The 15,906-nt window shown below is 37.3% G+C and overlaps 1 protein-coding gene across 4 annotated transcripts in view; it reads left to right on the top strand.

Moving 5' to 3' along the window:
• Positions 1–13,887, top strand: part of GPD2 (glycerol-3-phosphate dehydrogenase 2) — a 150,540-nt gene extending 136,653 nt beyond the window's left edge. For 3 of the 4 annotated variants that reach the window (XM_019972543.2, XM_070767690.1, XM_070767711.1), the window contains exons 13-17: positions 465–623; positions 6,758–6,870; positions 6,964–7,042; positions 7,232–7,330; positions 10,217–13,887. In XM_019972543.2, coding sequence (XP_019828102.2) covers positions 465–623; positions 6,758–6,870; positions 6,964–7,042; positions 7,232–7,330; positions 10,217–10,342 — 576 coding nt within the window. In that variant the 3' untranslated portion in view covers positions 10,343–13,887. The remainder of the gene's footprint in view (positions 1–464; positions 624–6,757; positions 6,871–6,963; positions 7,043–7,231; positions 7,331–10,216) is intronic. The other variant, XM_019972534.2, reaches the window with a different exon arrangement.
• The last annotated feature ends 2,019 nt before the right edge of the window (positions 13,888–15,906 follow it).

Raw genomic sequence — 15,906 nt, 5'->3', positions numbered from 1 at the left:
GTCCAGTAAGCATTTTGTTGTTGATTGAATGCAAGACTTCTGTCATCTGATTACTCTCAGACATAAAACTGTAGACAGCCTTCAGAGATGAGACTGTAACTTTTTAATTTTAACTTTAAACTTGTTCTTTGCCTATTCAGCTATGTGTATTAACATCCTTGTCATAAACAAAAGAAGTGATTACTGTGGATGGTAACTGAGAAGTGATTCAGTTTACATGTTTGGGGCAGTTTCTATTCAAGGAGAAGACATTAACTCTTATCCAAATTGTTCCAATTTCCAAATCTCCTTTGGCAGGCAGAAAATGGAGAACTTGTGTGATGTCACTATTTGCTTCATGCCTGCTAGAGGGAACCAGAGTATATAAAGAAAAATGTCGTTGTACCTAAGCATGGATTTTAAGTGAAGCTTTATTTCCCTCCTTTTAAAAAAGGCTTAAATTAATCATTTTACTTCAAACCTAGGTGAAATACGGGATTAAGGAGTATGCTTGTACCGCTGTGGATATGATTTCACGTCGTACTCGCCTGGCCTTCCTAAATGTGCAGGCGGCAGAGGAGGCCCTACCTAGGATTGTTGAATTGATGGGCCGAGAATTGAATTGGGATGATTCTAAAAAAGAGGTATTATATAGAAGTCTCTAAAACCACATTTTCCATTACAGACATGGAATGTCTTAATCTGTTAGGAGAGGCTAACAGTTATTTTCTCTTTTTTTGATTGGGGGGCAGTGGCTTTACAATGTTGTGTTAGTTTCTGCTGTACAACAAAGCGAATTGGCTCTGTGTATACATGTATCCCTTCCCTCTTGGATCTGCTCCCCAGCCCCCACCCCACCGCACCCCTCTAGGTCATCGCAGAGTACTGAGCTGAGCTCCCTGTGTGGTTCAGCAGGTTCCCACTGGCTATCTGTTTTACACATGGTAGTGTATATATGTCAAACCTAATCTTCCAATTTACCCTCCCCGTTACCCCTCTGCCCTCTCATGTCCATATATCTGTTCTGTACATCTGTGTCTTTTTTCCTGCCCAGCAAATAGGTTCAGAGGCTAGCATAGTTTTTGATGGTGACTTTATAATTCCTGCCAATTTCTGTGTGTATTTAATACTACTAGGCCTTAGGAAACTGGAAAGATATTCTTGTAACAAATATGTCATCATAACAAATTCTGGTAACAAATATCCTTGTAACCAAATATTCTTCTTGGTTGTTTTTGGAAAATCCCTTATAGAAAAATGTTCTAAAATTTGTGGTCATAATTCCTGAAAAAGTAAGATAATAACGATTGTGGGTAGAACCTTTTCTGGTTTTCATTGAAAACAGTCTTAGAATGTATTCTTCAGTGAAATTCACACTCCTGCAAGTTTGCCTTTGGTAGGAAATCGTTGTTTTATGGCCTGACCACAAATGCTTATTGATTTGTGTCATTTGAAACTTTATATCCAAATTTAAAAAAAGAAAGCCACTGATGCTCAGATGCCCACATATACAGCCCAGGGCCTCTTGTAATAAACAGATCGTCATGATTTTTAATTAAACCAAAGTTTCAGGCAGAGGCATTTTCTTGTATTTATTCAGAAACTATTCCCTGTGTTAATTGGTTTAGTTCCTTTCCCCTAGTCTTTCTTGAACCTATTCCATTTAGGCTCCTTCACGGCCACTTTGCTGTTAGTGGCTCTGGTCACACTTTCCAGTCTCCTCCACGTTGCTCCATGTTCTTGGCTCTCGTCATCCTTTTAGTCAGCCAGTTAGTGGCCTTCCTATAGTTGATTCCTCCCTCTTTCCTATACACCACCTGTCTTAGTCTATTCAGGCTGCTCTGACAGGGTACCACAGACTGAATGGCTTACACAACATAAATGTATTTCTCACAGTTCTGGAGGCTGGAAATCTGAGATCGGGGTGCCAGGGTGAGATGGTTGGGTTCTGGTGAGAGCCTTCCTCCTGTCTTTCAGACAGGTACTTTCAGGAGGAGATGCAGGTAGGGGGCACTGTCTGGTCTGTTCCGTTGAGTGTGCTAATCCCAACAAGGTTTATCTAAAATTAGTTACCTCCCCAGAGTCCCATTTCCAAATCCTGTCATACTGCAGGTTAGGCTGTCAGCATATGGATTTGGGGGATACAGCTCAGTCCATGTAGTGTATCCCAGGTGGCACTAGTGGCAAAGAATCCTCCTGCCGACGTAGGCGATGCAAGAGACCCGGGTTTTATCACTGGGTTGGAAAGACCCCCTGGAGAAGGAAATGCAACCCACTCCAGTATTCTTGCCTGGAGAATTCCATGGGCAGAGGAGCCGGGTGGGCTACAGTCCATGAGGTTGCAAAGAGTCAGACATGACTGAGCGACTAACGCTTAGACTGTTAGAATCAGTCTTCAGGGGTGAAGCCATAGCCCTACATTTAAAATATTCTCCGTCGGTCATTTTCATGCCACAATGTAGTGTACTGATGGTAGAAATCACTGAAAAGAACTCCTTAATCCTGGTCACAGTGCTGTCAGGCATAACCTTTACCCTCATTTTATAGATGAGAAAACAGACTCAGGGAGTAAGTCTTGGTGAGAGTTCATACAACCAGTAGATTGTGGAACTGGGATTGAAACCAGGTGTCCAGATCCTGGACGCCCTTTTCCCACCCAGCCCTGTTGCCTCTGCATTGGCGGGACTGGTTTATATAGCTCTTCTGGTTTTGAGTTTGGGTTTGGCCAGTTTTAAAGCTATATAGTGAGGCAGCACTAGAGTGAAACTTACTCCTGTGCTACTGCCAATCATTTCTACCATGTAGAAGGACTGGGGATAATGTGTTCCTGTAAAAATTATGGTTGGAGTGATTTGAATATGCAGGAAGGTGCTTTGTGCCAGGAATGCAGGCTGTAGGAGGTAGGAAGAAGGAAGAAAACTCTGTGAACTGGCTGTGTTCAGCTCTCCCGAGGAAACTAGATTTACATGGGTTTAGGTTTTATGAGCAGATTTATGTACTCAGAAATATTCTCCCAACCCCCTAAACAAACAAAATAACAGAAATAAGAGACCTGAAGTTATTGCTCAGTATCTGAGATATAGGAGTATTCATGAGAACAGTAGATAGTCTAGAGAGAACAAAGGAGAGGGGAGAAAGAATTAAAGGTTACCGGACTGCTAAGAAAAGGTTAAAAGCACTGGGATTATGTAACCTGCAAAAGTGAAAGAGGAGCAGGGTGATAAATAACTCTTTGTAGATGAATTGTGGTTGTTTTTACCAGTCAATACTTAACTGAGTGACTTGTATCCTGAGCATTATACTAAATATTTAGGGGAATAATAAATAGCTCATAGTTTCAAGGATCTTCAGATTTAATCGAGTGGTTACAACACACACACACACACACACACACACACACACACACACACACATATACACCTCAGGAATGTGTGTGTATTTTCCAAAATTTATAAGATGATTTGGAGAACCGTTATTTAAGACCAAAGGCAGCCAACTTAGAACTGATTAAGGAGGAAGGCATTATCTAGGGGAGTTGGGGATTGATAGAGGAGGTGGTAAAGATATTTAGGAATGCAACACTGCCAAATTGTGTTTTACACAATTAAATATATATGTTAATATGTGTGTGTGCGTGCTTAGTCATGTCTGACTCTGTGACCCCTTGGACTATAGCCTGCTAGGCTCCTCTGTGGGATTCTATGGGATTCTTCAGGCAAGAACACTGGAATAAGTTGCCATTTCCTCCTCCAGAGGATCTTCCAGACCCAGGGATCAAACTCTCATCTCCTGTGGCTCCTGCTTTGGCAAGCAGATTCTTTGCCACTTGAGCCACCTGGGAAGCTCTATGTAAAAACAATACATAATTATAAATAAATAATCAGTGTCTAAATTAATAACAGTGAAAAGATGACTATATGGTCAAAAGAGTTTGGGAAAATCTGAGTTAAGCAAATGAAACCATTTTCCCTAGTGCAGATAATTTGGTGCCTTTAAAGTGCTTATGTGCATTGTCAGTTTCCCAAAGGCAGCTTATTTGGGGACAGATCCAACTCTCACATGTTGGAAGGGCTGGTGGAAAGGGAAACTAGTATTGCTTTAGGATGTATTTTGGGAAATGCTGAAGTAATACTTGGTAATGTAGACTTTATAACCTGCAGAGAAAACATGCATTTCATTGAGAGACTTTAAAAAGAAGACCACTTAAGTAGATTGAGGGCATCTCCCAAAGGGAAATTATTTCAAAATTGATTCCAACAAGAAGAATAAAGAGGAAGCAAGTGAAGAAATGGAGTGACCATGGACAGAGCAAACTGATAAGCACCAAATATCAAACAGAGGGAAGATGGGTGCTGAGCAGCGGAAGAGTACCCAGGACAATCAGAATGTATATGAATAGTGTCAGCAACTGGCAAAAATCCTAAAAACATTAAAAGTAGCTTTTAAAACTAGAAAAGAGTACAAAGAAAGTCTAACCTAGATCCTTGCTCAGAGGTAGCTAGCACCAGATTTTTGATTGCCAGAGAAGGGAGGGAACCTTTCAACTCATAGTTTAATTCCAATTTATTTTTTCTTTTTCTCCTATTTGTCAAGGAGAATGATTTTCATTGTGAGAAAAGCAAAATAAATATTGATAAGAGGAAATAGGCATTTAAATAGGAGACTGCTCTAAATGCGTTTTTATGCCAACTCAGAAATTTTATATACCTCAGGGTACTCAGAGAATTTGCAGATGGGGTTTATTTAACTACTGTTGAGGTTTAAAATATTATGGCAAATAGGAACAGAATCAGAAGACAGAAGGTGGGCAAATGTAGTACCACATTCTTAAGTTGGCTGCTTGGGTCCTGAGTAACTAACAAAAGTGGAGAAATAAAGTTTATAACCTATAAGCCAGTGGTCTTGGCATTGGTCTTGGGCTGTTTTGTAGGTTATGGCATTTAAGTTTGTTTTATCAGTATTTAGCAAGAAGTAGTGATCTCTGGAAGGTAATAATTAATCACTTAGAAAAAATCACTTCAGATATAGCTTTTCAGGAAAAGCACATGATTGTTAGATTGAGGATATGTTATAGACATAATATATTTGGATTCCATAAAGCATTTTTTTTTTCTGCGCTCTCCCCGCTCCCACCCCCCCGGCCTCCATAAAGCATTTTATGAAGCCCCCTGTGATGTCTTTTTAAAATGGTGGATTTGTAACTAGTCAAATGATCATCTTTGGTGTACTCGTAAGAAACTGGAGGAAGGGTGAATGCTTGGTGATAGATTGAAGCAATGGGTGAAATTGCAATTACATTAGGTATAATTTAATAGAGACAAATGGCAGACCTTGTATTAGGTAGAAAAACAACACCATCCATTCATGATAGATTTGACAAGACTTAACAGTAGCATATGCAAAAAAGAAATATATTTTTTGTTAACTGTAAATGCATAGCAGGTAACAGTGGATCATGGCTGCCCCCAAGTGCAATTACAATCTTAAGCTTCCTAAAGAAATCATATATCTAGACTAATGATGCTGATAGTTACTTCTTTCTAGGTACTTGCCAGATCTCTGTTGGAGTATTGTGTTGTGTTCTGACCATTTTATTACATGACAGACTAGCTGTGGTTTGGGAGAAATTATCCAGCATGGTGAAGGGTTAAAATCATGTGTTATACAGGAGAGTAAAAAAACTCTTAAAAGGAAAGCTCTATTGGTTTGGTCAAAAAGCTTGTTTGGGTTTTACTGATACAGCTTAGGAAAAACCAGAACGAACTTTTTTGCCAACTCAATATTTGTTGTGCTGTGATACAGGAAAAAAATCTTTTGACTTAAAAAAAATTACTCTCAGAAAGTTTCACTAATCCCAAACAAATTGGTGGAATTGCAGTGTTCACAGCAATAGGTAGTATCAGTTGAGGCTGGGATCATTGAAAACAAGAAAAGTAACTATTCAATAGACTAGCGTGGTTTTTTTTTTTTTTTTTTCCCAAAGCTCTGTCATTTCCATCCAACTAGCAGCACCCAAGCATTGGAGAAGGAAATGGCAACCCACTCCAGTGTTCTTGCCTGGAGAATCCCAGGGACGGGGAGCCTGGTGGGCTGCTGTCTATGGGGTCGCACAGAGTCAGACACAACTGAAGTGACTTAGCAGCTTAGCAGCAGCACCAAAGTGACAAAATGTTAGAATTGGTTAACCCATGATGTCTGTCTTGATACAGCATGCCGCATTACAATAGTTATTTACTTTTAATTGCTCTTTGGTCACCAAACCACAAAGATTTGGTCCTGTAGATTTTGCTAGTCAATACTGTGGGGGAATATTCAGCAATAAAAACAAACAGTATTAAAGCATGCAACAACATGAATGACTCTCAGAATCGTTATGCTATGTGAAAGTAGTCAAACACCAAAGACTACATACTATATGAACCCTTTAAAATGAAATTCTAGAAAAGACAAAACTCTGGTGACAAAATCAGATCAGTGGTTGCCTAGGGGTAGAGGTCAAGGGAAGGAAGCAATTGGAATAGGAATGAGGAAGCTTTTTAGGGGATAGAAATGCTCTTTATCTTGTTCGTGGTAGCGTATAAACAGACTGTATACCTAAAGTTGGTGAATTTTATTGAATAAAATTATACTTCAGTAAAACTAGAGGAAATAAAAAATTGTCCTGGCCAGAAAAATGAGGATGAACTTTCTGTTTAGAAAACCAAGTGGGAAAAAAGGAGAAAAAAAATCAATAATTCTTTCCATAAATCTTTGAACTTTGTGTGTGTCTGTGTTTTAGGAAGAACTTGAAACAGCCAGGAAGTTTCTATATTATGAAATGGGCTATAAATCTCGATCAGAACAGTTAACAGATCGCTCTGAAATTAGCCTACTGCCTTCAGACATTGACAGGTACTTCTAATAAGTTTGTGTCTCCCTCTCTCTCTCTCTTTTTGTCTTCACTTACCTAAGTATATTTTTCCATTATTTAACATTGTGTTCCAGGTACAAGAAGAGATTTCATAAATTCGATGCAGACCAGAAAGGCTTTATTACCATTGTTGATGTTCAACGTGTATTAGAGGTATTTTTTATGGTTCAGTATCTTTGATAGCAGAGGAATGTAAAGATTTTCCTAGATAATTTTTTTCTCATCTAGTGCTATCTATAAATACTATTTCTCTCTGAATTTTTGAAAGGCTAGTAATGTTAATAAAAGGAAATACATAATTTTTAGTGAAACTTCATTATTTTGTGCTTTCCTTTTACTTAGAGTATCGGCGTCCAAATGGATGAAAATACGCTACATGAAATTTTGAATGAAGTAGATTTGAATAAAAATGGACAGGTTGAACTCAATGAATTTTTGCAGGTGAGTTGTGGTGAAAGGAAACAAGTATTTTTGCTTTTTATCTATTCGTCATCAATAGATACTCAGGAATGGATTTCAAAGTCAGTACAGTTGTCACCTCATTCTGAAAAAGAAGAAAGCTTGAAGCCAGCGAAGGTTGATATGTCTTAAAGGATATGACTTTGCATGGTGTGTGTTCTTTTGCTTTTTATAAGATACATTATGTTGTATTGGGCAATTTAGATTAAATCTAGGTTAATTATGGCTTAAAGGGATAAATCAGAAATGTGCTTTATAAAGAAATATGCTGTGGGAGACCACTGCTGGACACTTCTTTACTTCTAAAGTACAAAGTTTATTTTTAATAGAGGAAGTTTAAAGAAATCAAAGTTGTGTTCATTTGAGAATCATATTCACTTGAGAACCCAAAATGAAATGGTTATATTCTTACGTTACAACAAACCTGAAAAGCAAGAGAAAGGAAAGCTATATTCTAGGGTCAAGACCATGTAATCCAAGCATCTTTATTTCTAATTTTCCACTTATTCAAGGTTCAGTTGTTTAATAATAACTGGAAAGAAAGTAAATGTTGTTACTTCAAAATGGATGCTACACATGAATCCTTAAAAGTTCATTAAAAGAAGGAAACTCAACCACCTCATACGTTATTTGTAACTGTCCATAGAACTCTGCTCTTAAGAAGAATGTATTGGTTTCCAGACAGGCCAGGTTTTTTCTGTAGTGCTTCTTGGGCAGGTATTTCAAATGAATGCCAGGTCTTGCTTGCACCATGGCAATGATGAATGCTGAACATGAAATAAATTAATGCTGGGGATTTTGGTCAATGTCAGCCCTTTCTTCACTGTGTCAAGTTAAACAAACAAGATCAAGGCAAAGGAAATGGTAATTGTCTCTCTGGAGATGAGCAGCAGATAAGAGCATTGTTGAATCTAAATGCAGAAAATTTTCACGGGTTGTGTCCAGCATTACAAAAAAGAATGTTACTTCTTTACCTTACTGTTTAACTAGGTGGACATTTGAAATTGAGTTTAAAATGTATGCTTGGAAATTAGAAACCATTTCATACATTTTTTGTCTGGTTGTTTTCCTTGAGAAATTTGTCTGTCTCAGGATTTTAGAAAACTTTTCTTCAAATAAATAGCTAATGCTTCATTTCATATAGGTTGTAAATAGACAGCAGCATTTAGGGTTCAAAGACCTGACGTGTTAGAAACAATAAGAGTCTAATGTTATGGATATGGATTTTGGGTGTTAAGTAATGAGTGCAGTAGAGCTAAACGCATAGAAAATAATTTAAACCACTTGCAAGTTTTCTTATAGTCTTTTTAATGATTATTTATTGTCCAATTCTAAGTGAAAGGGACTAGTGATGCTTTACTAAGTGCATACATGGTATCATTTTCAACTTAAAAAATGCTGATTATATTTCTTATGAAATATATTCACACCCAAATGTTATTTTTTCTCGTAATATGGTTTTAAGATATATGTAATGTTTGAAGAAAACTTTTGATTTGTTAAAAGTTGATACATCACACAACCTATATGGATAAAGGAAAAAAAAAAAAACTCCAGCTCTCTCAGTTCTGTTACTGCTGATAAACTTTGAAGGTATTCATTGAATCAGACAAAACAGCAAACAAGACATTGCTGTCTTTAGATGTCCACATTCTTTGTTATACCATTCATAGATGGAGAGTATCTTTTCAGGGTTTTGTTTCATTTTTATTAAAATAGTTTCCCATTCTGAAGATTAAGAGTCCGTGTGTATCCCATTAGACAGTTTTGAATATAGATATTTTAAAATAATCCTCATGGAAGATCTCTGTAGATTCTGCATCATTATATGACTTTATTTTTAGGTTTGGACTCTAATGACTTCTGCATGTAGGAGTCCATCTCTAATAAACAGTAGCTTGTGAAACAGCTTTTAATAAGGTCATGAAATTCTGATCCAGCCCCTTGGCGGATGCCTCTGACCCTTATTCAGAGTCATTTTTAAGAAATGTATCTCTTTAGACTAGGAACTATAACCCTAAAAATATTTTGAAGATTTACATATATATATATACACACACACACACACACACACACACACACACACACACATACTCCTGATGAATGACTAAATCGGTTCTTTAAAAAATAGATAAAAAATATTGAAGAAGTGAGATCAAGAAAAGCAAATAGTTAAAACCACATCAACTTGAAAAGGAAAAAAAACAATCCCCACGCTCATAATTGCACAGTGCCTTCCAGATTAAAGGCCTTTGCCCGCCGACTGCATGTAATTTCAAGACTAATTCTGATTTTATCCACTGGATAAAAATGAATTAGCTAAAATCTGGGCTGTGGAGTGCTTTTACTTCTTAAGGTAGATCTCTGGGTCCATTTTCAAGGACTTAAAAGTAAATGATTTTAAAAAGTCTTTAAGGAATTTGGATTTGGGGGACTTGAAGTTGTCAAGTACAATAACACTAAAAAAGAGTAGTTAAATATGTCATGGTTTGTCTTTGTTCAATCCCTGAGATTCCTTTTTGAGATTTTAAAATGGAATTAAAGATTCAATATTTGAGTTCCTCAAAAAAATGTATATGTGCTGAGCTCATTAAGGGGCAAAATGTAATGTATTCAATCTGCATTTTAAAGGCAGACTGATTTGCTAGATAGGTGTTAGTTTTTGCAGCCTTGGCAAAATACCTGCCCCTTTACCCCTTTTTGAAATGTTTGAAAATCATAGTTTCTTCTGTGAACTGTAGTACCTGCATGGTTTTGATGGGGGCACTTAATTATTCTCACCTGCCGCAAGGGTTACTATTAAAATGCTGTGAAGACCAGGAGTAAGCTGGTCCGCCTTTTGAATCTGTTACCTATTTTCTCTTTAAGCTGATGAGTGCTATTCAAAAAGGAAGGGTGTCTGGAAGCCGGCTCGCTATACTCATGAAAACTGCCGAAGAAAATCTCGATAGAAGAGTTCCCATCCCTGTGGACCGAAGTTGTGGAGGATTGTGAGTCTGAGCAGTGAATCCACAGCCGACAAACATAGGAACAACAAATCATCATGTAACAAACCAGAGAGGACCGACACCACTCCAAAACAGTAGACACGGATAGCTGCCTTGTTGTAACACTGGGAAACATTCCAAAGCTTTAGGATGTCGATGTAGACCCTTTATTGGTATTTGCCATTCAGTCTAGCTTCTTAAAAGTGTATTTTATCATCTTTTCTCATTTTCAGTGCACACTGATTTAATGTTTTGCTTTCATTTTGTGATCTGTTAGACTGGACATACTCCCTTTTTGTTTATTCATTTATTCTAAGTCAATTTGAGAGAATATTTTGGCAAAAATTGAAACGAGAAGCTGGAAGCATTTTGTGAGATGCACAAACCTCTGGACATTAAGCTTGTTGATAGTATTTGTTCTTAAAAGAAATGGAGTGGGGCCTATTAAAACAATAGCATTTCTGGAAACCTCTCAGCCCCCTTCTTCCTCCAGCTTGTCTGCTTTCTTTATCCAGACTTTATATCTAAGCATGACTGGTAAAACTGGAGAGGGAAAAAATGTTTAGATCTGGTTATAAGAGCAAGTCTCAAAGAGAATCTCTGAAAGCTTCCAGAATCACAGGTACGAGATATAAGGATAGCATTGACATTTGCTGGGAGTTACAGTGATAGTTTCATCTCAGCAGTTCAATTTCCCCCCCAGTCACTGCTAGTTTTTCTTTGACTATTACAGTTGCCAGGAAGATCCCTGCTTTTCTTATTTTAAAACCAGGATTTAAGTGGCAAGTTGGATACAGTGGGATGGGACTAGATTTCTCAAATCTTTACAGTTGTAATAAATTGAAGGATTAAAAAACCTGTGTTCATATAGCCACATATATAGCACAGTTTTCAATTCTCAAATCCTAGGAGTTGGAGCATGTGATACCATCGAACATGGCCTATTTTGCTTAGGTTACTGTATCAGTTGGAGGGAATATTTATAAACAGATAGTAAAAGAGAATAGAAATAGCCTATTAGTTAACTTTAATTATAATTATTTGTAAAAAGGCACACAATTACAATGTTCATGGTCATTTTAATTGCTTAAAGCCTTTCTCCTTCTGTACTAAATGGAAAAGTTCTCAACCAAAAAGAAAAAGAAAAAAAGAAAACCATACTCGACTCACACTCACACATGTCCACCATCACACACAGACACAGTCACAGAAAGACAAAACAAAAAGATCAATCTGCTCAGAATTTAGTAAATACATAATATACTGAATTTAAAGGGCCCATTTGGCATGCTTTTGTAATACTTTGGTGGCATTTTAGCCAGTTGTCTAAATTTGTCTTCTTCATGCTTCCTCTTGTGAAGTTAACTACCTGCTTCTTTTGATTTTTAAGAGCACGTTGTGTATAAAATAGGAAACGTGACCCTTTTTTAATGTCAGGTTTTCATTGTGCAGACTTAATTTTTCAAACTGGTACATAAAACACTTTTGTGCTGTTATTTCTATATATGTCAACATTGTAGAATATCTTTATGTCTCATTCGAGTTGGGCATGAGCCTGTCTGTCATAATATACACACTGGAGGTTAGCTCACCTAAGCCCCCACCCTCACCTCGGAAACAGATAAGGTAGCACGGTAACTCATTTTGCTTTTAAAATGAAGTTTAGACTTGCCATTTCCTTAAGGAAAACCTAAAACAGAGCAAGTGAGGCTCCCAAGTATCACTGTGAACTTTTTCTTTTTAAGGTGTGATTTTTTTTTTTTTTTTTTGCACTGGTTTCATTTCCTTTTTTTTTTTTTTTTAAATAATAGACGCATGTGGTTTTGTAGTTTTGTTTTTCTATCAAGATAGTAATTTCACTGTTTAGAGCCCAGCGACCCTTAATAGAAGAGCTGTCCTTTAAAACATCAGAGATGATGTACCACAGTATTATACATTTGTGCTCTCTCTCTTTCTCTTCATTTCTAGTTAAATCAAGATAACGATGGCTTGTATCCCCCCTGAATCCATTACAGTAGGGATCGGGCTTATGACCTGAGTGGCCTGGGCAGAACTGTATTTGAAAAGAGGCCTTGTTTGTGCACGCTTTGCTTTGAGTGAAGTTCCTTTAAGGACAAAGAAAAGCACACTTTTCTTCCTTTGAGCGTATCTGCCTTTGCTTAAAACCTGCTAATTCTAAAACATACGCTCCTTCACCAATCCCAGAGTCTCGTCTTGGAAATGAGCTGGTTCCAAGTCTTTACTGTGAATAAAGCACCCCCGCATTTTGTATAAAGTTCTTAATTAAACCTGTGCAGCTTCTTTACCTGATTTCAGAAAAGGAGAGAAGAAATGGGGGGTGGGGTGTAAGTGTGATTCAAAATCTATTCCAAGCACCAAAAGAATTTTTTTTCTTTTTTGTATAAATATGGTATTAGCTGATTCTGTTGGGCTGGGTGTGGGGTGTGTGGAAGACTGTCTTTTGTCATCAAGTGATTTGTTTAAAGAGCCTTTAATGGGATTCAGGTGAAGGTACCCCCATCTGTGGTGGAGAGCTGAATGCTCCCTTCAGTAGCCCTTCGCACAGTTATAACAAGAGTGGAAATGCCAGATTATTTGTTAAGCCAAGGTTGTCTGCCTCATTGCCGTCATGCTGTTTGCAATATTCTTGCTTTCAATCAGTTTAACTTTAGGATTTCCACTACTAAATGCATGCTCCCTATTCTGCTTTAGTTTCTAGCTTTGTATTGTCTTTTTTCAAAGTATGTAGTTTGCTCTTTTATACAACAACAAAATTTCATTCTTTTACTGAACTGTAAGAATGATCATTGATCTTATTTCCCTTTTTTATGTATTTGTAAAGATTTTTGGCATATGAATGTAATAACATTGAAGTCAGTGACACTAATACCTTGCACTGTTTTGCATTATGTCTACCCTTTATATGGGGTAAAAAAGCCCTACTGTGCTTTGAAAGAATATCAAGTATAAGCCCAGTTCTGGAGTCGATATACACACTGCATGTTTTCATATATGGCATTTTTTATGTATTGTGTTGGGTTATTGTTCTAGATTGGACTGTTAAATGCTATGTTTGAGGCTGGGTTGTCATTTTTATAACTGTCTTGGTGTTTTATCGCCATTATTTATTACTTTTGATATACAGAATGAGCTGCATGCATTTATAGAGCAATAAGAGGATGTATTTAATGTGCCTTGTTTTTAACTGAATAAGAACTGAAAGCATGAATCAATAAAGCTGATTAAAATGGTCCATTTACTGGCATGTTGATGTACCTTGAAGTCAGAGAAATAACTTTGATGACTTGTAGTTTAAAAAAAAGTTTGGAAATATTTTCACAAACTGTATTTTTAATTGCATTCACACATTAATACTTTTTGCTTGCAATTTTGTAATTTTATCTCAAAAGTAAATCCCTGCATAGACTGATGTAATTTTATGAGACTGCCAGATTTATTTGTATTAATTTGTTGCTGGAACCTTTAGGGCACGACTTCTGTATTTGTGCAATCCTATTCTAAAATTACATGCATCCTGTTAGGTCTGTTGAATTCTTTTTTTCCTTTCTTTTTTTTCCTTTTGTCAACCAGAGCCTTTTAGCCTGAGCATTCCCAGGCACACTGATGAATTTTATCATAACCAAAATCAATAGAAATGAATGGGAAAGATTACATAATCCATTTTGATCATCTTACATGTCAAGTTAGTGTAGGGTTGCCAAGTGTTGATAAATGCTCTGACAGAAAAAATGCTATATATTTTCATTGTCAGTAAATCAGTAAAGCTGTTATCAGTTTTAACACAAATTTTATAATGCCTATGTTATTTTATAGGTTTTAATTTACACATGTATATGGAGCATTGTCTCCATTTGTGGTTTAGAAGCGCTGCCTCTTGGTTTTGCGTGCTCAAAGGCCTGTGTGAGCTTCAGAGGTTCTTTGAAATCATATAGAATAACACAGAGCACTAGTCCCCAGACAGACTTGGAACAATGAACTGTTTGTTCAAGGCCTGGAAAAAATATCTAAGAGCTCAAAACACTGTTTATTGATTTAGCTCATCACACTTCATAGCAGTTTAAAATTTGTCAACATAAAATTTGTCAAAATACATTACTCCTGGTTTTCAAAATGTGTAAATTTTGGGTAATCCAAGGAAGAGAGATAGATACTCACATCAATACTTTGCAATCTTGGTCAGTACTGCATTATCAGTCATGGCAGATTTCACCTGATGACAGTTGACTTAGGAAGGAAGCAGACAACAGAAATTTTCCATTGTTATGGCACCCTGGCAACTAGAGAAGTTCTGTATCAAGAGTCGGAGTCAATGAGCCTCCTGGGCCTGTGCCTTGTATTTTAGGCCTCTAATTAACTACCCTGCATGTGAAACACATGCGCAGAAGAAAAGAGATACGCCAGCCACAATGACACCAAAGATAGTTCTGCAGGTCCTGTGGACCCTTGGCAAAAACCTTTGCACGTTGTTAGATACTTGATCCAGAACAGTAAGGTTTATTTGACCTAAACGAAATACCGCATTTGCAAAATGATTGAGGCTGCCTTCATCCTCCGCCTGCGGCATCAAATTGTATTACTTAACATCCATTCCCTGTCATCCCATGTATTCACACAGGGGTTGCTTGAATCCATGTAGATTTAGGTGCGTATCCTGTAGTCACAGATAACAGTCCATGTTTCAGTGGAAGAGACGGGAGGATTGAGTCTCACTTGGACAGTAGAACGTGGCACGTGATGCAGCTGGTTCCACCCACTTCTGAGCCTTTCAAGCCCACTGTGTTGGGTCTTCAGCAGGACTTCTGTGCTCATCCTCCAGGAACTCCTGTGGAGCCAGGGTTCACTCCTTCATTGGCTGCTTGCTGGAATTCCTACAGTGTGGTGTTTCAAGGAGTTGGGAGCTGTAGAGGTTGTTTTGTTTTTTTCTTTTGGCCCTGGTGCCTATTGAAAAAACAGGTAAAGGAGAATCTTGAATTGGAGGCTGCTTTTTCATGCTCATAGGATTTCTTTATCCAACCTCATACTATAAAACTGGCTCTAACTTTTATTGTATGTGAGATTTCTTTAAAAAATCCAACTTAGGCATATATGGTTTTTCTTTAAAAGCTACCTTGCTCTGTTTGTCTAAGCGATGTCAATGTAATGAGCTCGATCAACAGATCACTTTCCTTTAACCTGACCTTAATGCCCTCTTTAAAGCATCCAGTTTTCTCTCCTTTCCCTCCTTTTTTCAAAGGTCTTAAAGTAAATAGCTGCTGCTTCTCCCTTTTAATTCGTTGCTTATTAGATTTTTCTCTTCTTTGCTTAAAATCAATTTTTTTTTGTTTTTCATCCCATCATTAATTGATTTACAATTCATTTTTATGCATACAGAGTTTCTCCTATCCAAGTTAAGAAGCTGTAAATCTTAGATCCATTGAAGTGACAGTGAGAAATATTTCATTTTACCCCATGAATCATTTGCCATCCTTATTGCAGAAAAATGGCAAAATTATGGTGTACCATGTTTTCATAAATTACTCTGCCCACCTTCCACCCCCCCATCCCCTGCCC

Source organism: Bos indicus, chromosome 2, assembly GCF_029378745.1.
Source record: "Bos indicus isolate NIAB-ARS_2022 breed Sahiwal x Tharparkar chromosome 2, NIAB-ARS_B.indTharparkar_mat_pri_1.0, whole genome shotgun sequence".
Lineage (NCBI taxonomy): Eukaryota > Metazoa > Chordata > Mammalia > Artiodactyla > Bovidae > Bos > Bos indicus.
Note: the sequence above shows the minus strand (reverse complement) of the source record. Positions and strands in the feature narration are given on the sequence as shown.